At 39.7% G+C, this 24,661-nt stretch overlaps 1 protein-coding gene across 1 annotated transcript; it reads right to left on the bottom strand.

The window, feature by feature from the left end:
- Positions 1–1,328: 1,328 nt before the first annotated feature.
- On the bottom strand, positions 1,329–23,489 carry cbx1a (chromobox homolog 1a (HP1 beta homolog Drosophila)). The gene is made up of 6 exons (XM_026163600.1): positions 23,353–23,489; positions 20,453–20,532; positions 7,210–7,444; positions 6,687–6,858; positions 4,842–4,936; positions 1,329–4,071 (listed from the first exon to the last, which is right to left on the bottom strand). The coding sequence occupies exons 1-6, from the start codon at positions 23,487–23,489 to the stop codon at positions 3,921–3,923; spliced, it is 870 nt and encodes a 289-aa protein (XP_026019385.1). The 3' UTR covers positions 1,329–3,920.
- Between the last annotated feature and the right edge of the window lie 1,172 nt (positions 23,490–24,661).

The following is a 24,661-nucleotide window of genomic DNA, read 5'->3' as shown; positions in this document are numbered from 1 at the left end:
TGAGCTTCCTCCGAAGGGTGGCTGGCCTCTCCCTTAGAGATAGGGTGAGAAGTTCAGCCATCCGGGAGGGGCTCAGAGTAGAGTCGCTGCTCCTCCACATCGAAAGGAGCCAGCTGAGGTGGTTCAGGCATTTCACAAGGATGCCTCCTGGGTGAGGTGTTCCGGGCACGTCCCACCGGGAGGAGGCCCTGGGGCAGACCCAGGACACGCTGGAGAGATTATATCTCTCGACTGGCCTGGGAACGCCTGGATAAGCTAGAGGAGGTAGCTGGGGAGGATGTGGTCTGGGCTTCTCTGCTTAGGCTGCTGCCCCCACGACCGGCCCCGGATGAAGCGGAAGAAGATGGATGGATGGAATTAATTTTTAAAGAATCTTTTTTCCCAAAAGTGAAATATTGTTCCTTTCGTCACAATGCATTAAGTACATGTCTGGAATAATTTTAATCTGTCTGCTCTTTGTTCCATGCATGTGACCTCTAAGACATTATAAACAGATGATAAAATTCTGATGATCTAATGTCATTCATCTCAATTATTTCAACAACAAGCGTGAAAAAGAAGCTTTACAAGACAGTTGTGAAACTTGCTATAAGGTATCGTTTGGTGCCGGTCAAAATAAAAAGACAGGAAGCAGAGCTGGAGAGTGGATGCTAGGGATTTCATTGTTAGATACCCGGATGGACAGGATTAGAATTGAGTATGTCAGAGGGTTGAGTGGCTTGGACACATGTAGAAAAGGAATAGTGAATATATTCAACAAATTATGTTGAATATGAAGCTGCCAGACAGAGGAAAACCACACAGAAGATTTAATATGTGTTGAAGGACATGCAGATGCTACATCGACATAGGATGCTACGGCTAGGGTGAGATGGAGGTAGAAGATCTATTGTGGCAACCCCTGAGTATTCGGCCATTAGAAGTAGTTCAACAAATGTGGTTGGTTAAACTCTGTATTTAGGCGTTGAAGGCTAGGTGCAGATAAGCTGTTGCTTTGGCCTACACCCTGCCTGAAAGGCTTTTTTTTTTTTTTTTTTTTTTAAACCTTTTTGTTTTGTTATGGCAGACAGACACATCCCTATCTTAGATTATACAGAATCTAGAATCTTAATCTGCACTTAACAACTCAGGATATTTATTTCAGCATCTCCACTACTTTTCTTATTCTGCATCTGCTAATACTGAGAAAAGTGGCTACTAGAAAAGAACACATTTTAAGTGTCTTGGTTGGTAACTGTATGGAGATTCTGCTTTTGCAGTTTTTCTGGTCAGAGTAATACATCTTTGTGTGCACCTTTAAAAAGTAATTGAGAGTCCAAAGCCCAAAATAATTAGAAAACAAAAACCTTTTATTTTTTTCAAAACAGCTAAAAGTAGATCAGCCATGATGCCAACATAGCAAAGGAAAATGAACATGCAACAAGACAACACAAGCTAATCCACTAAAAACAAACAAAAACACAACAACAAAAGTTTGACACAAGATGAGAAAACCTAAGTAGCAGACCTGGGTGCAGATAGTTCAGTTCCTTCCAGTCAGTGGTGAAGTAGTCAGGATGCAGGACGTGTCAGGACTTCACAGTAAAAACTTAAACCAGACTAGTTTAGCCTCTTGTGTTTGATTTAAAAGGCAAGAAACTGTTGCAACCTTTACCCAGTCTGTGTATGCATGAAGTACTCTTGTACGGCTTCCATATGTGACAGTCAGGGCTAAGGCTAATAAAAGGAGCGAAAAACAAAACAGGCACAGCAAAACGCCACCTGAAGTATGAACCGTTTTGAACCAGCTTACCCAGATATGCCAGCTACTGTTCTAACTTTAATACAGTATACATACATGTACACAACCGGGCTACATTCAACACAGAACACTTGACAAGTATTTTTAAACTGATTCTGCTCAGCATGCTAAAGTTTTAAAGATACATCCTAATTTATTCACCAAAATAAGTGTCAAGCAAAGAATGTGAAAGAATACTGTATGTTAAGTGTTGCCCGGGCAGTGCAAGCTCAAATAATACAGCCTACAAAACACAGGTAAATGTGTGTGAAGATATAAAAACAAATTAGTGGAAATAAAGATCATCTGACAAACTTTCAGCCATCTGCCACAGCAGTGAAACCCACTTGTTTGTTATCGAGTCAGAAGACACCGCCACCTACCAGCCAAAGTGGCAGCAAACTTAACAAGCTGCCTTTATAGTTCAGCAGTTCATATGGCCGTTTTCCTGTTCTTTCCAAGACTACAGAAGCAGCTGACCTTCAGTGGACTTAGTTCACTTAAATGTTTTGCCCAATCAGAACAGCTTCTTAGGAGAGCTCAAGATGTGAGTTTTTTCAACTTAGGCCCCTTCCAGACATGCACTTTTTTCCTGAAAAAAAAAAAAAAATCCTATCTATTACCAGACTGAGACTAACAGGGCACAGGTCTGAAGATCACATGAATAGATGGGACCAAAATGTCCCCCCATGTCTCAGTCTCTTTCGCCTTTTACAAATTCAGAAGAAAGATCCGACTCACCAAGTGTGCGCAGCAGAGGTTACATGTTCCAACCCTGGCAGCACTTCAAGTCTATGCACATTGTCAAAAAACATGAAGTCTTAGCATACAAGACACAAGGCTCTTGGAAACTGTATGTATCAGTGACCCATGTTTTAGTAACAATGTAACAACTTTGACAGAATGTATCTGAAAGGGGCTTTAGTATCACTAAAATAGTTTTGAGTACAGACAGAGTGGAGAGAGTAACTTTCAGGAAACACTGCATACAATGTTCACAAGCAGCTCGTTTAAAATAATAACCACACCAGACAGTACTAGGTAACCAAACAACCAAGTATAACATGGTAATACTGGCTGCAGTTTGGGACTCAAAACCAGCAACTAACAGCAGGTAACATACTCCACTCTTCACATTTAACACAACCTTTACCACTTGAAATGTCTGTAAACTAGCGGCTAACAAGAGCCTGTTTATCCCAACACATAGCTTATAACATGAAGCTACTGTCATAGTAGTTGAGTGTCAAAATGTCCAACTATACTGCATTTTTTTTGGTGAAAATACATTGACTGGTATTAAATCCACATCTCAGAATAGTGGAAATTCCCTGGTCCACTTGTACTGTGACATCCGTAGCTGCCACGCTGGCTGGTAGGATGATTAAGGCCCCTCATGTAGTCTAACCTATCACTATGAACAGTCAATGATGCATGAGATTAAAATGACCACATCAACAATAATGAGAAAATGGGTGGCACAAAGAACAGACACTGAAAGGACATTGTTTGTCCATTCTTTCACTCCTCACTTCATCCCCATTCAAAAGAATTTCCCACCTTTGTATCCTGACAAAGCAGGAAGTAAACTTTGTCCTGTCTGTCACAATTTGTGATCTTCTTTTACAACCTCCCCCCCTCTTCTTTTTCCCCTCCTCCCCCCTCTTCAAACAGATATCTGAAATAAGGAACAGTGACTGGAGGAGAAAAACTTACAAATCACAGCCAAATTTTGAGCTTGCTTCAAGGCAAAGAGGTAAGCTGACAGCTGGCTGCCACTTTTCACTAAGTGTAGGAGAAAATTTCATAATTTCCACTGTTTTCAGTTGAATATTGGTAAACATAGTGGGGGTTAAGGGAGGAAGTTAAGTATCAGCATACTTGTTTAAAAAAAAGATGGTAAAAATAAATAATTAAAAATTTTTCGGCCAAGATACAGGTGGGACCATCTTTTGAGAATTCCTTGCAGGGCAGGAAAACAATTCTTATTCCCCCTCTGTCAGCCACATTGGCAGATATTTTTCATTGCTTTTGCTGCCAAAGTTGCTGCTAGAGCTGACCAACCTGGATGACACCTCACCAGGGCACAGTTGATTTCCTGCCCTGCACCTCCCTTTTTTCTTTGCACCCCCCAAAAAATCTAGTCTTTTTTGTCTTCCTCTTTCTTCTCCTCTTCTTCTGTGGGGTAGGAGTGCCATGTGAGGCGTTCCTCATAGAAAGAGATGACCACTTGTGGACATTTGACGTTTGCTTCCTTAGCTGGGACAAGGTCAGCCTCATCTGAGTTTTTCCTGTTGAGTTTTATTGAAGAGAGAAATCTCATTAATGTCAAGAACCAAACTTCTTATTTTGAAGCCATAGCCAATGGACTCACTGGCCTTTTTAATAGGCCCACCTGTTCAGCTATATTCTGACAGCTGGTGCGTACATGCATGCTGTGCTGAAAATACATTGTATATTATTCTGTAGATGTGGTTACACTACAGACACTTCTTAAATATTGACAAAAATGCCAGATCTTTTCTTGTAAATGTCCATATCCATGCAAAACAAAATGATTTTATTTGGCTGTAAAATCTCAGGAACAACCCAGTCCAACCAGACACAGATAACCTAGATGGGATATTGTCACTTAAAATCCTTCTCTTAATCTAAAATCATTCAACAGCCCTGAATGATCAGGACCCAATATATCTTAGACCTCACAACACTTCCCTCTCAGTCTGCAGGCTTATTTGTACTTCCTGGAATTTCCAAACAATAATCACTTTTCTAATCATTAACAAAAATGTAAAATGAATAACCTTGAGTAACAAAAAACCCATAAAAGAGCTTTACCAAAAGCTCTTTGAGTTAAATTGATTAAAACTCACAGTTTCCCTAATAAAGTGCTCAGTTACACAGTACAATAAACTCTGGAATCCAGAGTGAGAGGAAAAAATAACTTGCATCTATGAATTTATAAGACCTTTCGCTGAATTTGGATAACTTCTAACTTCCAAATGACAGAGCGGAGAAATAACGGATTCATTATGATACGTTTGTGACAATGAAAACTTACCACTTCATAAGGAACATCAGCTCTCCACTCGAGTCTGTCGCTCCAATAATCCTCTCAGGCTGCAGTCCTCTGCCAAAACCTCTGGCTTTCTCACCCTAGACACAGGAAGGCATTTGACAAAAGGTAAGGAAAACAAGCAGGCAGGGGACATCACTCCATAGACATTAAAGCAACTGTTTCTCAGGATTACCAATGATGTTTGGGGCATGTTTACTTATCCAAAAGTCTCAGAAAACAAAAAATTCCCAATAAACATTGATTATATCTCATTATAAACTCCATTACTAACCATTTCAATCAATATTTGGTGTAATGGTGTATACCCCTCACAGATCACGGTTCAATTAGGATAATTCACTCGTTTTTCATAAAAAACATTTTAAAACTTAATGTATGTTGGAAAGATCAACATATATCAATAGTTTTACATGAAATTGATTATTTTAAAGTTATTTTACAATTTCTATTTTTCTCTTTTTTATGCAGTGATGCAGAAAAAGTAACATGTGACATGTCTTCTGGGTTAAATTGACCCGCTGACTTAAAATCAAAACTAATGACTCAAAAGGATTTGTAGTGAAAGTAAACTTTATTTAAGTACTGTTTTAGATCCAGAAAGGATCAAAATACAAGATTAGCAATATGAAGACAGTGTGTGTGTCTGAGTCGCCACAGTACACTAGTGACAGACCATCAATGTTGTGACAGCAACACTATGCAATGTTTAGAACTAGAAATACACAAAAATTAATAGGTGGAACTGAAACAGGTGCATGTGTCTACACAGCACATGAGGGACATGTCATCACTGAATGTTTTGTGCAAATGAATTTTGCACTTTTTACAGAGGTCATGCTTGTCTTGACATCATCAGATGGCTTGCAGAACTGGCATCTCTGCTTCTTCCCACCAGCAGCAATCTAGAAAGAAGAGGATGATGATTACTATGTTTTTTGCTGATCTCAAGACACACACAACATACTCTCACAGAGACACACACTTACCTCAAGCACTGGTGTAATGGGTGAAGCCCTCTCCCTCACTGTAGCTGCAGCAGGTGGGGTCCTTGGCATGTGCTGCCTCCATTGTATATGAGGTACCACAAGTGCCTTCCCCAGCTCCTCAAGAAAGATGCGCCTCTTGTACAGCTTTGACATGTACCACTCAGGAAAGATCTCCGTCCAAAGGACAAATGCGTCATAGGCGGACAATCAATCATGTTGTAAAAGATGACCAGTGGCCAGCGTGCAGTCATTCGCTTGGTCCTGTAGGACACTGTGACTTTGTCCAAGTTGTCCACCCCCCCTTAGGTGGCACTGTAGTCTTTCTCTTTAGAAGCTCCTGACCCAAGTTGTAGCTTGTGAAAAAACTGTCACATGTTATGCTGTGCTCCCTGAGACCTTGTGCCCCGATTCTTCTCTGGGACTCCTCCACCCAGCTTTTCAGCATGCATGTTCAATGCATAGCTAGTGTTTGCATCACATGCTGCCCAGATTTTTATGCCATATTTGGCTGGTTTGGTAGGCATATATTGCCTGAATGGGCAGCGAGCTCGAAATGCCACTAGTCTTTCATCCACTGTGACATTAGGGCCTAATGGGCCTTCGGGGTGCACATACGTAAATGAACCATTTTTATTTTATTTGTTGATTACCCTCATTAAGCCAAGTACAAGAAGTTCCATACTCAAAAAACCCTTTTAACTATTTTTTTTAAAGATTTTAAAAATGGGTCAGTTTGACCCAGACATAACAGGAGGGTTAAAGCAACTGTGGGGAGATTTACAACACAAACAACTTTTGCGGGGGGAGCTTGACTGCTCAGATTCTTTACTGAGGTTCTCACCTCCTCCTTCTTTCTTTTGCTTCCTCGCTCTTCTCCATCTCCCGAGGTTTCACTGGCTGCTTTCCGTTTGCTCTCCTTCTTTTTCTCTTCCTTCTCTTTGTGTTTCTGCATGTACTCAGCAATAAGGTCGGGGCAGTCCAAGTTTTCTTCTGGCTCCCATGTATTGTCCTCACTAGATAACATGAGTGCAGATGGAAAGATGTGATTTGCAGATATTCTAGCTCAAATTAAATCAATCTTTAATCTAAAATGCCTAATTGTATTCCCTAGTTCTTTTACATTTTTCAGTCCATTGCCTTGTTCAATGAGCACGTCACCATGACAAATATAAAAGCTACAAAAAAAGCTGAAATTTGGTTAAGCTAAAAAAACAAAACCTCAGACATTTAATTTTAAAAAGTTAAAGTTTTGTAAAGTTCACTTTTCAATTGAACACAGTTAAACAAAACTAGTCACTACATTTGATAAAGATGTGTCAGAATAAAGAATCTAACTAAAATATGAAAGATACATTTGCACTCACTCTGAGAAGCCCTTCCATTTGAGCAGAAACTCCACTTTGCCCTTCACCACTCGGCGGTCCAAAACCTTTTCCACCACATACTCCTCTTCTTCCTCCTCCTCAGCTGCTCCTGCTACAGGGGCTGCTGTTGCTCCTGCAGCTGGTGGTGGAGCTGCTGCAGGCTGCTCCTCCTCCTCTGCCTTCTTGGGCTTCTTTCCTGCTTGGGTCGCCAGCTTGATGTCTGATAAGATAACCTCTGAAGGTCCCAGGAGGAAAAGTGCACAGGTTATAATGAACTGGTTAGAAAGTTAAAAGTATCATTGCAATTAAAAGACATCAAAATATTACTTTGTGGTCTGCATTATCTCCTTGATCAAAAACTATGAAATGTTGACAGCGCATATCTGATCAGCAGCAATTGGTCAGCCTGTAGATGACAAAAGTGGGTCTATGTGTTTAGCAGAGACTGAACATCTAGAATTTGCGTGAGAGGGCCGTCTCCAGGTAAAACAAATGTTCATGCAGATGATTCTCAGTTAAAATGCATGATGCTTCTACACTACCAAATTATTTTTCCCCACAACTCGTTCTACAGGTCAATAGATTACACTTATATGTTGCATACTGTCTTGATGCATGCTCAATCATCCAGGCAAGGAAATCCCAAGAAGTTGATTCTGCAGGTTTCTCCAACCTTAAACAAGTTGCACATTAACAATCATAAAAATTAAACATATGACCCATTGCTGGTCAGTGGTGCTAGTTTCATTCATTATTCAAATGTACTGTTTAAAAGGTTGGGGTTACCTGCATCTAAATGTCTTATCTAAAATACATTTAGATCATTCTCATTTAAACCTTACTGTCGGTAAAGGAAAAAAAAAAAAAGGAAAAAAAAAGTCAAGGTCTCTTTCAGCCAGTTTGCGTCACAGGTGAACTCAAATGGTGAAAACAGTCTTTGTTAGGAATGTGATCCCCTCTCTTTTCTCCTCATCCCAGCCCCCTCAAGAAACAAATTCCTCCAAGCACCCAGGTCATTAAAACATGACCAGCTACAGGACTTTTCGGAACTGGTCCATTTCCAAACTGCAGACAATCACTCAGTCTGTTTTTTTCTACATTGACAGCATTCTTAGACAGTACCATAAGCTGGAACACTACTAACTGCATCTGCAGGTTTCCATCCAGCTTTTCAAATGTTACTTAGCCCTGTTTGTGCATTGACATGTTTCTGTTTAAAGTATAGCTTCCCTAACCCTAGTTCATGATCATTTAAGGATTGTTCTGCTCTTAATGCATGCATTGGAGCAAAAACAAAAACAAAAACTCCCAAAACAAAATAAAACTAAAAACTGGGTTCTCAGAACTTTGCCAGTATTCTTGCTTCCACAATGTGCACACAGAAAGTGGGGGATCGTAAGAATTATGCAAATTATGAAAACGGTATAAAGTTTGGAGAGTGTTAGTTGGCCAATTTTGTGGAACCAACATAGGCAAATAGGAGAATACTAAATAGGATAATACAGTAAATACTAGCCAGGAAGAGAGGACGGTGCTGATGGCTTAATGGCTTGACCAAATCACTGTTTAATGGCATGCAGAGGTTCCAGCTGAAGCAACAAATGGTTGTTCGCCTATACTGCAGGCTAAACTTTCCCTGCGATTTCGAGCATCAAAGATGAATGCACCGAGGCGGTAAAACGCCGATGACCACACTGCCTACATACGTGTCAACTAATACGTTTTTCCTATTCACTCTTTAAAAGACTAATGATATGAGATGAGCCTCAGTCGGCAGCAAATTTCTAGCGCGAAATCCTAAATGATACGCCGTTTAAATTTCTCGAGTCTGGTGGTTTGGTAGCGAAGAAAAGCGCCCGCCTCCATGTTGCCTGTATCACCATGAATGCAGTTTGCAGCATGCCACCACCTGCAAACGCAAACTGCGACAACCTGTACACACAAATTCAATGATGAATTTGTAATCACACATACAACAATACCAGTGTTTCCAATCTATTTTCAAGTGCCAAAGACAACGAGTGTGGCTCGCAGTTTGTCCCTTATGCATGCACATGACGTGAGCTCCTTGCGCAGCACTAGCTTAAGAATGGACGAATGCTAATATAATTTCCAGACTAGTTGGGTTTACTTGAACTGGACTCGCCAGAAATGTAAAGTTCACAACATGAGCACGGAGACTAGCCAGACGATCTGCCTCCTGCAAGCGAAGGGCAGGAGGCAGATCGCGGGCACGTTTTGCCTCAAAATGCTAACGAACACGAGCCTTACCTTTGAAAAGAAAGCTTCGCGGCGGTTGTATGGCTTAATGGCAGGCCCGAGGGAGATTTAGCCGTATCCAACAGACGAGTAAAGAAACTGGATGCACGGCAGTGACAACACAAGAATATGAGCTGGCTTTGCAGCGTGCTCGAGAACGATATTTGCAACGTGCTTTCTTAATGAGTCACACAATAGCCTCTGCCTCGATGCTAACAATCCGCACGACCACCTTCTGCCCGCCAACAGCACCACCGGATGTTACGTCAGTAGGTAACGTTACAAGCAAGGCATGGGAGTTGAAATAAGAGCTTGGCCTTCTTTTAAACCGTTTGTTCAGAACAGTACCACAGTGGATTAAGTAACATTTTGATGCAGCCTAAACTATCGATAACCAACCCAAGCAACCCAAAGGAGATAAAAATGAATGTAATGTGGTGACGCTAAAACCTGCATTTCCTCTCATATCCGCTTCAGACAGGCTTCGAAAATGAGCCAGTGCCCTTGGACTTTGCAGAGCATACAAAAATGTTTTGGCTTCTATGGATAGCTTCCCCGTTTATAACACGTGTCGTTGGATGTTGACTAACTTTCCTTTGCAGAGTAATCGGTGACACAGTAAAGTTATTTATTACAGAGATGTGAAGAATCTATCTATCTATCTATCTATCTATCTATCTATCTATCTATCTATCTATCTATCTATCTATCTATCTATCTATCTATCTATCTATCTATCTATCTATCTTCTTCACATCTCTGTATATATATTAGTGATGGTAAATTTTTACTGACTTTGAATGAGTCACTCACCAAAGTGAATCGTTTTTTTGAGTCATTTGAGTCACTGAGTCAGTTGGCCAGAGAGTGCAAAAAATTTACATTTTCCCTCAAACTTAATTTATTTCTCTTTTCATGTAAATCCTACTGCTAAGATGAGTGATTGAAAAAGAAAAAAAAAACTATTTTTATAGAGCATAAAAGAGCAAAAAAATATTTCTAAAGGGAACATTTATTTTATTTATCTTTATTTAATTTTATTAGTATTTTCCTTAAATGTGTCAAATATATATTTTCTCATCTAAATGTCCACTGAGCTGTGTGCCAGGGGGGCGGTAATGCTCCTTAACATTGGTTGCCAACCAAGAAGAAGAAGAAGCTGTGAGGGGGGGGAGTGAGTGAGTGATTTGCTTATGCTACGATCAGTGTTGGGAAGGTTACTTTTGAAATGTATTCCACTACAGATTACAGAATACATGCCCCAAAATGTATTTTGTAAATTATTCTGTTACGTTACTCAATGAGAGTAACATATTCTGAATACTTTTTATTACTTAATATGTTATCATGCTTTTTACAAGTATATGGATGTACTATTGCTGTGTGATTTATTACTATTATTGAAGGTTACTCGCCATACAAATATCAACAAGATTTTTAAATCTTAATATAAAATGAGTAACAATAGGATGGACATTAGGTAAAGATTGAACTTTTTGCAGTCATCTCATATAGAAAACTATTGCGCGCATATATAAAACAGGTCCGCGGCTCCAAAACGTAGTAAAGGGACCTCTGGCTAATACGTCGGGTTCGTGTCGGGCTCGTAGCCAAAAAATAGCTTTACTTTGTTGTCTTGGTCAACTTTGCTAACGAGAGACAGAGAGAGGCATTGAAAGGCTGCTCCAACTGAACTTATTGTTTCGGAGGAAAACACGAACACAGTGTACAGTCGAGTCTCAATAGCTTACTTACAAATGGGCTCGTCAGGCACTCTTTTTGGCTGCACTGGTTATTATTATATCTACATGATTCCATCTCCCGTTTCTGGTTGGTGACAACTCGTACTGTTTGGCTCTCCTTTTTCTCCCTCCCTCACTCTCACAGACACATAAACGGGTATGGCAGTCCATTCTCCCCACAAACTACACTGCCCATGAGGCTACATTCCTTAGGGCCAACACTCTGCCTATTGCCTTCCCATTAAAATAATTTTTTTAATAATAATTAAAAAAATATTTCTTCACATCATTTATGCAGGCCACAAGTAGGGGTGACTTGGGCCGCAAGATTGAGACCCAGGCATTAGAGCCTGTTATTGCATGTTTTGTTTGGGTTTCCACTGGCGTGGAATTACCAAAAATAAAGAGGGCATAGCCTAACATATGAAGCAGGAAAAGACCGCCATGTAATCCTTTTTTAATTCGACAAGTAAATGTATTCTGAATATCACTTTTTTAAACGATAACTGTAACAGAATACAGTTACTCATATTTTGTATTTTAAATACGTAACGCCGGTACATGTATTCCGTTACTCCCCAACACTGGCTACGATTCAGCACAGGAAGGGAGCGGGTGAGTAACTCAAATGTGCTGTTAGCATGTTTGCAGAGCGATGCTACTGTGAACCGAGGAGCTATTGTATTGATGTGAGCTTTCTACTCAGGGTTTTTCTTCCAGTTCAGAGCAGCTAGATATATTTCTACTAATGAAATTAGTTTGCTAACAGCAACAGGGATGAGTCAGTGAGTCAGTTGGGCTTGTGAATCATGATTCACGAGTCAGTAAAGTGATTTTCAAATTGAATGATTCGTTCATGATTCGCACATCACTAATTTATATATATGTGTGTGTGTGTATTTTTTCTTTCTCAATAATCGAGTAGTTGAATTGATTTGATAATTTCATCATTGCTTTTGGGCCTTTTGACACCTGCGAGTCTACTAGAATTTATCCTTAGAGTTGAGCAGGTTTGTGAGCAGGTTTGTGAGAGATGCAGCTATGGTAAAAAAAAAAAAAAAAAATCCTGCAGAACTGCCTAGAGGAAAACACTCAGCATACTCACTCCTATAAATCAAGCTACAGTGGAGTTCTCTTAAGAAAAAAAACCCTTAGGATTCATGGATCATTCCCATACTACAAATGCTGGACAATGCATTTCAGCGAAATGCCTCACCTGTATTCACACAAACTGCAACACAGCTCAATGACAAACTCATAGAAGAGTCACAGATACACTGCGCAGTCTGGAACCATTCAGCTTGACGGGACTTGAAACACTGCTGGACCCATAGCTGGACTGGCCATCGGCCCACCGGGCATTTGTTGATTTTTCATTTTTATGGGCTGATGGTCTTTTTCTTTCGTTTTTTTCCGTAACGGTATAAACACTGAAAGGTGGTGGATTGGCCAGATGAAGGGAGATGTGTAAAAATAACTCAGTTGTTTGGTAGTGGCTATGGCGGAGCTTCCACAGATTCAGTAACATTAGCAAGTGGTGGAAGCCTGCAGATGCAACACACTGGCAGGTGGATGACGGAATGGCAGGAGGAGCAGAGACCTGAGGCAGTGAACTGAACTTCAGGTAAGAAGTTATGACCTGCAGTCTATCTGGGTCAGATATAAACCAAGTTTAGGTGTAGTTTATTTTCGTTATGCTGACTTTTTACAGTCAGTTACAATAACTCGTACTGCGTACTAGCTAGCATGACGGAGTTTATATACTGCTGGGCGGGTGCTATGATATTATTGATGTTGAACTTGTTTTTATCTTATTTTATTTATAAGGTTAGTTATTAGAGTTGCCAACCGTCCCGTAAAAAACGGAATCGTCTCGTATTCAGAGAAAATATTGTGCATTTCGTATTGAGGTGAAAAGGAACACAGTTTGTCCCAGACTTCAGCTACAATGAAAAAGACACAAAGCTGGAGTTATTCTGTGTCTTTGTTGCACAGCTGCCTCTTCTCCTCTCATTCTCACCCCCCCCCCTCTCCTGTTTCTACTTCAATCATGAAACTGATCAATGATCAGCTGATCAGTGTTTCTCTCTCTTGTTTGTTTATCGCCCAGAAACCAGTGGATGTCGCGCTAAACAGCAGCAGCATGTTTAAACTTGATCAGCTGTTGTTAGAATTTATTTAATATTAATTTCTAGTATCAGCTGATGTTTGCTGGAGCCACAGCTGTAAAAGCTGCTGGTCATGATATCGGTTTGGTTATCTGGTGAGAAGGAAACATGAAGATGAAACCAGGAGATGTCCTTACTGAATCATCAGAGCTGAACAGGTGATGGAGAAGTTATGAACTGTTTCTGAGAAATAACACCAGGATCCTTTTCTAAGTAGCTGACAGCTGGTAACTGTGCAGGGGCGGGTCTAGCAAAGTTTTGCCAGGGGCCCAGGTAGGGCATTAACACAGAAAGGGGGGCACAAATAAAATACTTTTCTTTCTTATTCTCATTTGAAATGTCTCACTTTTAATAAATAATTATCTGAATCTTACAACAAACGATTTCATCTGATCAAAAATATATAGAAATCCATTATTGTACATAGTAATTTTTTTAGGGTCCCATCATAATTTCTTCAGAAGTAAGTACTGTATATGATGCCAGTATTTTCCCACATTTTCTAGATACTGTACCAGTACTGTGTGTACAATGCCATCAAAAAGTCAATTAAGTTTTATTCTTTCTCAGCTGTCTTTCTATCTCCTTTCACTTTTTAAAGGTTGCCATGTTAGAAAAAATATTTTGCCCTGCCATATTGATGTGGCAAATGAATGGTTTATCAAAATATATCTCAATCTGTCATCAGTAATCAGTAATTATCATGTCTCACCTCTAGTCTTCTCTGTCTTAATTTCAGGTTTTCACCATGTGTTGTAGATAGTTCAGGAGGTTAACTCGACCAAGCAGTCTACTTTCGGGTACTGTTTAGAATACCAGAATAGGGAGGATGGTGTAGATTTAAGTTTATTAGATTGATACATATGTACCAACAAGACAGTGTACATCACTGTGATAACAGTGTTTGTTTTCATTCAAAGGCTTTATGGTTTTTCCTATAATACCTGGTGGGCAGGTCTCTAGTCAAAATGCCCGGGCCAATTTTTTGTCCCAGTCCAGCCCTGGCTGGACCCCAGATACAAGAGTCTTTTCTTTCTAAGTTCATCTAAAGTCAATGAAGCAATAAAATGTGTTAGCCCTGAGCTGACCCCATCAATTGCTATTGGGAGAAGATTGGAAAAAGCACAACCTGGACCTTCATCACAACATTTACCATTAGCACCCATTTCAGACATCTTCTTTCTTAGTTAATCTATGGCAGCAGGTATATATGGAAGTTTTGGAAAACAGAATGAATTCTAATACAACTGCGATAATTGAATCCAGTGATATCCGTCACAGGGCAGGATACCTTAGAATACTGACAGAATCAAAAACACACTTACTACACTTCTACAAATTGGCTTTAATTTTTTTTAAGACTTGAAATTGCCTCAGTGACAATACGCTACAAAAAAATTCTCATTATTAATAAAATGTGTAAACCGTACTTTCTCCCCTCACACACAAGTACACAAGCACTCCCACTGTCACAAGCACCCATTTCCTGAACAAAACTTTGACTTTGATCTCAATTTTTCACTTATACTTGCTTGCAAAACATATTTTTGTAAATTTTGCATTGGACACTGTATTTTTTAATCCTATTATTTTTTTGTTATAATCAAATTATCTGAAATAAATATTTTTCTCTTTTATTCAGTTAGCACTTCATCATCAGCTGATTATGTAAACAGGATCATTCATCACTCATTTGGTGTGCAGATGCCAGAATGAATGAACGAAGTTCTGACCCTCTCCACACTCTTTATCTGGGTTGCTACAATGATTCTTAAATCTAGCTACGAGAAACACATCAAAACAATGTCACTACAATGTCAAAATATTAAGGGAAACTGTGTCACACACTCCGTGAGGTGTCCTCTAACCCATCACTAGATATCATTAGTGATGGGATGTACTGTGCCGAAGCTTTGGAGCATGTATCAAGAAATCCAGGAAGTTTTTTATAAAGCACATATCATGGCCTGTTTCTTTCAGGGTGAGTGATGTCACTGATCATGTCTGAGGCCTCGCTGTTATAGAAGGTGGTTCAAGTGTTACTGTTATAAGACACCCAAGAGGCCACTATAAACAGCTGAAATGACAGCAAAGATTATGACCGGGGGGGGGGGGTCTGAAGCCTCATGAAATTACACTTTTTCTGAACCAATTACACAGGAAACTTCACGACTTCCTGTGGTGTCATCTGGTCATCACTAGGTATTATTGATGCATGGTGCATAAATGCAAGATGTTAAATAAGGAAACAGACACTTTCTAAATACATACTTATGCTGAATGGTATTATTTTTGCTTACAGTAATATGGAGAAATTTTCACCTATGACACTGTGAGAAATCCTGGAGTCCTTTTTGACCACCTTATGTCCTTCAATGTGCACATTCAACACGTTGGCATATTAAACAAATATGTAGGACTGCCTTATAAATCAAGAATTGAATTCAAAATCCTTGTTCTTACATGCAAGATTTTGAATAATCAGGCCCTGTCCTAACTTAAAGATCTAATGCGCACCATATGACCCCAACAGAGCACTTTTCTTTCAGATTACAGACTTATTTTTAGTTTCTTGGGTGTTTAAAAGTATAAAGGGAGGCAGAGCTTTCAGCTTTCAGGAAGCTCTTCTGCAGTTTGGATTTGGGAGACAGACACCCTCTCTACTTTGAATATTAGGCTTAAGACTTTTCCTTTTGTTACAGCTTAGGGCTGTATCAGGTGACCCTGGTGTCTTTTTTTCTGTCTCCCTCCTCTCACCCCCAACCGGTCGAGGCAAATGGCCGCCTCTCCCTGTGCCTGGCTCTGCTGGAGGTTTCCTCCTGTTAAAAGGGAGTTTTCCCTTCCCACTGTCACCAAATGCTTGCTCATGGGGGGTTGTCTGATTGTTGGGGTTTTCCTCTGTTTTATTGTAGTGTGTCCCACCATTAATTCAGTTCAGTTCAGTTTTATTTATTATGTCCTTTATCCTGTTCTATGTTGTAATGAAGGTGTTTCCTTGCTTGCTGAGAGTAATTGAATTCTTTGTTTTAGGTAACAATGGATGCTTTTCTGGGCACATTTACCCTTAGTTAGCACTCCTCACTTTAGGAAAACATTTGCCATACCATTAAGAACCATACCTATACGTGATAAGTCATACATATTTATTAATTATTTGTTGACTACTTTGATTATTTATCATTCTTTTGTACAGCTACTCAGTGTATAATAGACAGATGCCATAAGACAAAGACATAATGTTAACCCTGGTCAAAACCAGTTTCTTTCAGGATGCTGACTCTGGAGATTATCTAAAACAAACAATCCCTGGCCATGCTCTTGGCAGAGATGAAATGCAAAAGCAGTGCTTCTGGATATCATGTTACATAATGGTAAAATGGTCCAATGAGGTTTAAATAGAACCTCCATTAATGGTAAAGGATGCAAAGGTAAGCCTAGTTACATCAGTGATGCATATCTCCTCGGATACCTGGCTAATAGAATTGGGTTAGAATTCGATGCAGAGTTTAAATACATCCCATGTGACCAGCCTTGTGGTTATAATGAGCTGCCTGTAAATAGATTTCTGGCAGCTTAGTAAAGAGTTTTGGGTGAAGAGTTTGGTCATTCAGGTGTGAGGCCCTGGGGCAGACCTAGGACAGGCTGGAGGGACTACATTCCTTTGTGGCTTGGGTATGCCCCACGATCCAGACCCGGAAAAGCAGCAGAAGATGGATGGATGATGGATAAAGCTATTTTCACAAAAAAAGAAAAAAAAAGTGATCTAATGCAAAATGGTACCAACAGCACAAACAAAAAATTTAGAGGACATAAGTAGTAATGGCAGTAACAGTAACTTGTGTATGGAGATTGACTCGCTTACAGAAACTGCAGTTTCTGGTATTTCTTTGCAGGCATCATTTTTCAACTCCAGAAGTTCCCACTTGGCTTGCACTAAGTAAACACAACGTAATAACGTTCCCTTCTGTATTCCTGTTATTATTTGAAAAGGAGAGTTTCTCTGACTGTTTCCTTTCTCTTTATATAGCTACATGTTTCTCCTGCAGAGTGCACCAGATATTGGAGACTTCAAAGAACCCAGGAGCTTTTCCATTCTACAGGTACAAGTAGTTCTTCTTTAGTCTTCTATCCCTGGTTCTCAGGATGAAGGTAAATGTATGCATTTTTCACAAGATACCCCGAGGAACCTGGTTGAATGCCTTCTCCAAGTCAACATTGCACATTCCCAGCTCAGGCTCCTTCCCCACCAGTGAGGTTAAATTCTGTGTACTACAAGCTTGTTTTGCAAACTGGATCAGGACCTGCACCTCTGAGTGCCACCCAATCCACTAAGCACTTAACCCCTTACGGCCACTTCTGTGGGTGGTGGACTCACAGGAAGACGTTCCCATGTCGTGTTTTTGGCCCACCAGATGCTCGCCCTAGAGACTCTATCAGGAGGTTAGTGTAAATCGACTGCAGTCTTGCCCTTCACCTGGGATCAATCTGCCATGGAACAACATAGCTCCTGGGATCACTGGGAGACACAAACTCCTCCACTGCAATAAGATGGCAATTCATAGAAAGCTATGTGTTAAAATGTTGTCTACAGGAGAACTGAAAGCTTGGAGCAGACAGTACAAATAAGTTATAGTATAAATAAAAGGACTGTGAGCACTGAAATGTGCGTGTTACGCTGGGCAAAAATGAACACTAACGTGCGTTACAATTTCTCTTGAATTAACTTGCCTTCCAGCTCTCATGTCCTATGAAGCATTTTTGTCGTTCTTAGCCCATAATCCAGTCTGAAAGAGCAGGACCGGAGTTAAAAGAGCTTGCTGATTTTAGGGTGAGGCTGCTCTCTTGGCTCTTGTACCAGTAACTCAGACCATGGTGAATCCTGGATGGGTTGCCAGTCTGTCACAGGGTTAACACAGAGAAACAGAATGACTGGCAAGCTATCAAGGACGCACCCTCCCTCCCTATGGCAGCCGGAATAGGCTCCACCCACCCTTCACCCACCTCGAACCTGAATTGAATAAGTGGAAGAGAGCGGAAGTAATATAAAGAGCCTGTTCATCTTTATATCACAGTTCTTCTGTTGAGTATAAGAAAAATGGAAACAGCCATATAATGACTGTAGTTCCATCAGAAAACGACAACTGGTGGCTGCAAAAAGTATTTATAAAAGTCCTGACGTTTAAAATTTGGCTAAACTTATACAATTACCACATCTAGTGGCAAAACAATGAAGGTGCAGCTTTTAGTATTTGTTTTGAAGAAGAAGAACAACTACTACTATTATTAAAATGAACATTTTAACAAACATTTAAAGCCTTTTAGAGGAAACATCTTGTCACAGGATAAACATCTAGAAACATATTAAAATCTAAAATTAAAAATAGCAATACAAAACAGTGATGGGGTAAGCATGAAAACAAACAAAAAAGTAAAAAAGAAACCCCCCCAAAACAAATCCCCACAGTCATATAAAAAGAAAACCAAAAGGAGGAGGTCTTCCTTAAAATATCATTGACTGTTGGACTAGGAAACAAATTAGTCTCAGACAGGCTAAGAAGAGTAAAAAGTGAAAAAATGTAAAGAAAAAAAAATGTAGCAATAGGAAGAATATAAATATATATGAAGTTTGGACAGACATAATTTCATTACACATTTCATTTCATTTCTCCCCATGTCCTTTAAAAAATATGTATTTAATTTTAATTATACTGAAAGATAATGTTCGTCATGTTTTATGACTGCAGTGCCAGTACTAACAACCAGATGTCGGCATTGTGAGGCTTCGCGTAAATGATCTCCAGCGTGAAAGCGAAACTTTTTGTTAGATATCACAAGCCGCAGTGATCCTTATTAACATTACAAATATACAACAGCTGTTTACTCTTTGTGTGTTTGAATGTAGAAGTGAAAAACTGTAGTGACACATAAGTGAATGCGTGGGAAGCTCTGCTCTGAGGTAATAAAGTCAAGGAGAATGCTGAACACTAAATAACTGCAGGAACTGTTGAACACCACAGACTGCTGGTGTGTAAGAGCACTAGAGCATCAGCAGGGGATTTCAACACCATAAAAGAACCCAAATGAAGTAATATAATACCTCTCTAAATGGTGTGGAAATACATAAATATAATGTCATTTGGTGAACACAATATGATATAATTTTAAATATGCAACCTGGCTACAGGAGAAAGATTTATTTCTATTCTGAATGTATTTATTTATTTATTTTAATCTTCCGTCTGAAACATCGATCTTTCACTATTTTCTGTATTTTCTGTTACCAACTCATTCTATGCCAGAAAACCTACATCTCTAAATAAATTGCCTAAATTATTTGTTTTTCTGTTATTAATTTACCATTATGTTATGCAATTACTGCACACACCTTTTCATTAGAATATATTTAAAAACAAGTATTTTAATTTTATAATTCATGATATTCATTTGAATATGAATGTTATTTTAATTATTAAAATAATGCTATTTTTAATATTTCAGGGTTACTTGTAATGAATATAAATATATATAAATAATATAAAAATATACAAATAAGATGCACACACACACACACACACACACACACACACACACACACACACACACACACACACACACACACGCACCTTTTACATGTGCTTGTACACATTATAATATAACAATATTCAAGAGCAACTGACGCAAGTATGTCTTCAGTTCTTTTAAATTCATTTTTTTGCTGTACAAATATACAAAAATTAGAAGACGGACACATTTATTATTATTATTATTATTATTGACAATGTTATGAAAGCAAAAACAGTAATTATAATTGTAATTATGTTTAAAAAATAAAATTGTATTCAACATTCTTGTGCACCACTCCAAACCTAATAAAAGGGACTAGTTTCCGTTAAATATTATTTTCAAGCAGCAGAGGGCGCAGTGCTGCAGTCCAGGATTTCAGGTCAAGGGACTGTAGGTAGATTTGTCTGATAAAATAAGATTAGATTTTCTGTTTCTGTCAATTAAAAAACAAAACAAAAAAGACCTTTCACCTACCTTCTTGGTGTGAGAAGTAGTCAACTAATGAGTTACCTGTCTGTGTTCTGCCTCCTGCATGCTCTTGCTTCACATGAGAAAGAGCAAACTTGGGACAGTATCCTAGTCTGAATATCCTGACAGAGGTTGGAGTTGAAGAATGAAAACAGCTTAATGGACTTGCTTTTCTACTGTACATGAGCACTCAAAGCTCTTTATACAACTAGATAAGAATAGATACTGTGTATACTCCCCACATAGAGCCTATTTAATAGGATAAAAAAAGTAATACCAAGAATTAATAATTTAATAACAGTAAAATTAGACATAGGATTGACCTTCACCGGCCTACATCATAAACCCAAGTTTCATGGAAACCAAAACTTCACTGCTGCTTTTCTTCAAATCTACCGCTTGGAATTCTTACACACATACACACACACACGCACACACACACGCACGCACACACACGCGCGCGCGCGCGCACACACACACACACGCACGCACGCACACACTCAGCTGAACATATGCACCATCTAAAGAAATGATCAATATTAATGGTGAGTTAAACATCTAAACATCAGCTGCACCATCAGTTCACCGCAACACTTAACATGCTGTGCGAGCATGAGATAGAGAGAGTTGATACTGACTGGTGCAGTGGTGATATGAAGCAAATCTCAATAATCAACACTGTGAAATTCCTGAACCCCGACCCTGCAGCTGACTGCACATAATTTTTAGATGTAAGGTGGCAGCTGAAGGAACCATTTGTTTATCTATCATTCCTAAGAGACTACAGCATTGAATTGGCTATCATGCAGGTCAACCTGTTATAACCCCTTAGCCACACTCAACCTTTAGAACATAATAAAGGTAAGGCACCACTTTACGAGCACACCGACACTACTTTTCCCATTAGGAAAAGTTTTTGTTTTATCCTGCATACTGGTCTATGTAAAAAGGCTAAGCAAAAGTGACAATATAAAAGTCAATTCTTAAGGGTGAAAAATAATTCAGATACAAGCAGCCTTTGCTAGTTTAGTTTTTTTAGATAAGCAAACTAAAAGCAGCAATGGCAAAAACCCAAATGAGGAGCACACCAGTGAATACTAGTACTAGTACTGGTGACATGTGGACAAAACACAAAGATCATCTTATAAACAAGAGTAAAAAGATATAAACACAATCAGTGACAAGCACAAGGGTGGAAAACAATTTGGAAAGACAAGGAAAGTAATACTTAAAAAAAACCCAGGAAAAATACTTAAACATTCAAACCTAGCGTTAGTTTCTATGGACAAGAATCCAGGTGAAGGCTGAAATGGGAGTTATCTTTCAACGAGCTTTATTATTGCAGTCGATACATAAATTCTGAAATACATTAATACTTACATCTTTAAAATAAGCAAATATTTAACCAAGACTCAATCTTAAAATATAGCTTCAGTTTTGTACTAAACTGATTTCCTGTCCTTGCACATAATTTTGCGCCTCTGACTTTTTAATCAAAGAATCTGATATTTTGTAATGCTCATAAGTGGAAAAGCTTGATCCATGTATATATAAACGTATCAGTTTTGCTTTTAGGCTTTCTCTGGGGCCTGTGTTTCTAGACCAGTCTTTATTTTTACATTTGTACTTGCAAAATCCAGTAAAAATATTGAATGCAGCTCTTTTGGAATGGCGTAAGCTCTGCAAGAGAAGATTCAGTACATATGCATTTATCAAGCTTTGACAAGTGCAGAGATCAAAGAGGAGAGGAAACACAGGAAATACATGTGAAGATGAAAACACAGCAAGTGATGGGAGGATGAGAGATTTTCATCAGTGGCAAGCAGGCAGCTCAGTTTTCCTTCCAACCTTAAAATGACCTGAGAGTGGATGGATGGAGATACAGGAAAAAAACAGATAAGTAGAGAGTAGCTAATGGAATTGTAGAGAGAGAGAAAATGAACATACTCACACACACCGATTCCAATCTAGTGAAGACATTCATTGCTTTCAGAATGGCAGAGAAAAGAAGAAACCAAGTGTGTGTCTGTCTTTCAAATTACCATGACAAAACGCTTGCCACCATGTGTTTAGCTTTAGGAGAAGGTATTTTTGTTTGAGTGTGACTTACTCAAATTCTTGCAGAAAGGGTAGTGAGGTCATTGAAAGGTTTTGGAAAGCAAAAGCTTTTTTTTTGCATGGTGCATGGTAGTTCTAGACATTAAATAAAAAAGAAGTCAAACCAACCAAAGTCACATATATACGACAACAAACCTTCCGAGGTCTAAGTCATCAAAGGTGACGACCCTAACCCTAACACATTAAAACATTGATTATTACAGATATAATTATAATTACTTATTGTCAGCAGATTCCCATCCCATCTCCAGACAGCTGACAAGAACCCAGGTAAACAACAACAGCTGGTTATATGCTAATATTAATAAGATTAAGATGTTAGGCTCAAGCAGTGACTTATACAGAAAGGCAAACAAAGACAATCCCAAGTTTTCTTGCTGATGTACTAAAGGAGTTATTAACAAACTTTTCCCACTCCATCTTCTCTACATAGAAGACTTATACTTCCCCATATTTACAGTTGCTTCCACAAACTGTGGACATTGATGCAGGTGATTTGAATCTGAGCACAGTGCTATAAATAATCTCTGACTGCAATAGGATCTGCCTGTCTGTTATGTTTTCTCCCTCTAAATGTTGAAATATTTTAAAAATAATGAGCCTGGTTAGAATATGTAAGTAAGAAGGAAGTAGTAATATTTGTTAAAATGTAGATTGTAAAAGTAAAAAATTGTGAAAAAATATTTTGTAAATAAGGGTAAATATGTTAAGGCTTTAAATAATAATAATAGCAGATCCTCTACCCTCAGGAGGACAGTGAGGCTGCAACTCTAACTCTGAAAACAGAAGCTGTGAGATGGACCTTTAAAAAGGTAAATCCTCACAAAGCTCCAGGACCAGACGGCATCCCAGGCCGGCTACTCAGAGTGTGTGCCGACCAGCTGGCAGAGGTGTTCACCAACATCTTCAACCTCTCCCTGAGGCAGTCAGTGGTCCCCACGTCCCTCAAAGCATCCACCATCATTCCCGTTCCCAAAAAATCAGTGGTCTACTGTCTGAATGACTACCGTCCTGTTGCACTGACATCCGTCATCATGAAATGCCTGGAGCGGCTGGTCAAAGGTCGTATCTGCTCCTCCCTCCCTGACACACTGGACCCTCTTCAGTTTGCCTATCGGACAAACAGAGCCACAGAGGATGCCATCGCCCTGGCAACGCACACCACCCTCACTCACCTGGAGAAAGGGAATACATATGCAAGGATGCTCTTCATCGACTACAGCTTGGCATTTAACACCATCATCCCCTCAAAACTTGCCACGAAGCTCGTCAACCTTGGGCTGGGAACACCGATCTGCAGATGGATTCTAAACTTCCTCACAAACAGGCCCCAAGTGGTGAGAGTTGGTAAGCACACCTGGTCCTGTGTTTAGGATCATCACTCATCCTAAACACAGGTACGCCACAGGGTTGTGTGCTTAGCCCCCTCCTATATTCCCTGTTCACACACGACTGTGTTGCTAAACAAGAGTCCAACATCATCATCAAGTTTGCGGATGACACAACCATCATAGGCCTCATCACAGACAACGATGAGACGGCCTATAGAGAGGAGGTGATGGCGCTGTACGAGTGGTGCCTGGAAAATAACCTGACTCTCAACATCAGCAAAACTAGAGAGATGATAGTGGACTACCGGAAACGACCAGTCAGAGAACACCAGCCCATCCACATCAAGGTGTCAAGGTCGAAAGGGTCAGCAGCTTCAAATTCCTTGGAGTCAACATCACTGAGGACTTCTCCTGGACCCTTCACACAGACACTGCTATCAGGAAAGCTCGCCAGCAGCTTTACTTCCTGAGGAGGCTGAGGAAGTTTAGCATGAATGCCAACATCACCTCAAATTTTTACAGATGTGCAATTGAGAGCTTGCTGACGAGCTGCATCACAGTTTGGTACGGACGCTGCTCTGCCAGCAGCCGTAAATCACTACAGAGGGTGGTGAAGGCAGCAGAGCACATCACTGGCACGAGGCTTCCTGCCATTCAGGACATTTATCTCCAGCGATGCCTCCGTAAAGCACACAGCATCATCAAGGACCACAGCCACCCAGCACATCAGCTCTTCTCCTTGTTACCATCTGGCAGACGTTACAGTAGCCTGTCTGCTTGGACTACAAGACTTAAAAACAGT

The sequence above is a fragment of the Astatotilapia calliptera genome, chromosome 4 (genome assembly GCF_900246225.1).
Source record: "Astatotilapia calliptera chromosome 4, fAstCal1.2, whole genome shotgun sequence".
Lineage (NCBI taxonomy): Eukaryota > Metazoa > Chordata > Actinopteri > Cichliformes > Cichlidae > Astatotilapia > Astatotilapia calliptera.
This window is presented reverse-complemented; position numbering and strand designations above follow the sequence as displayed.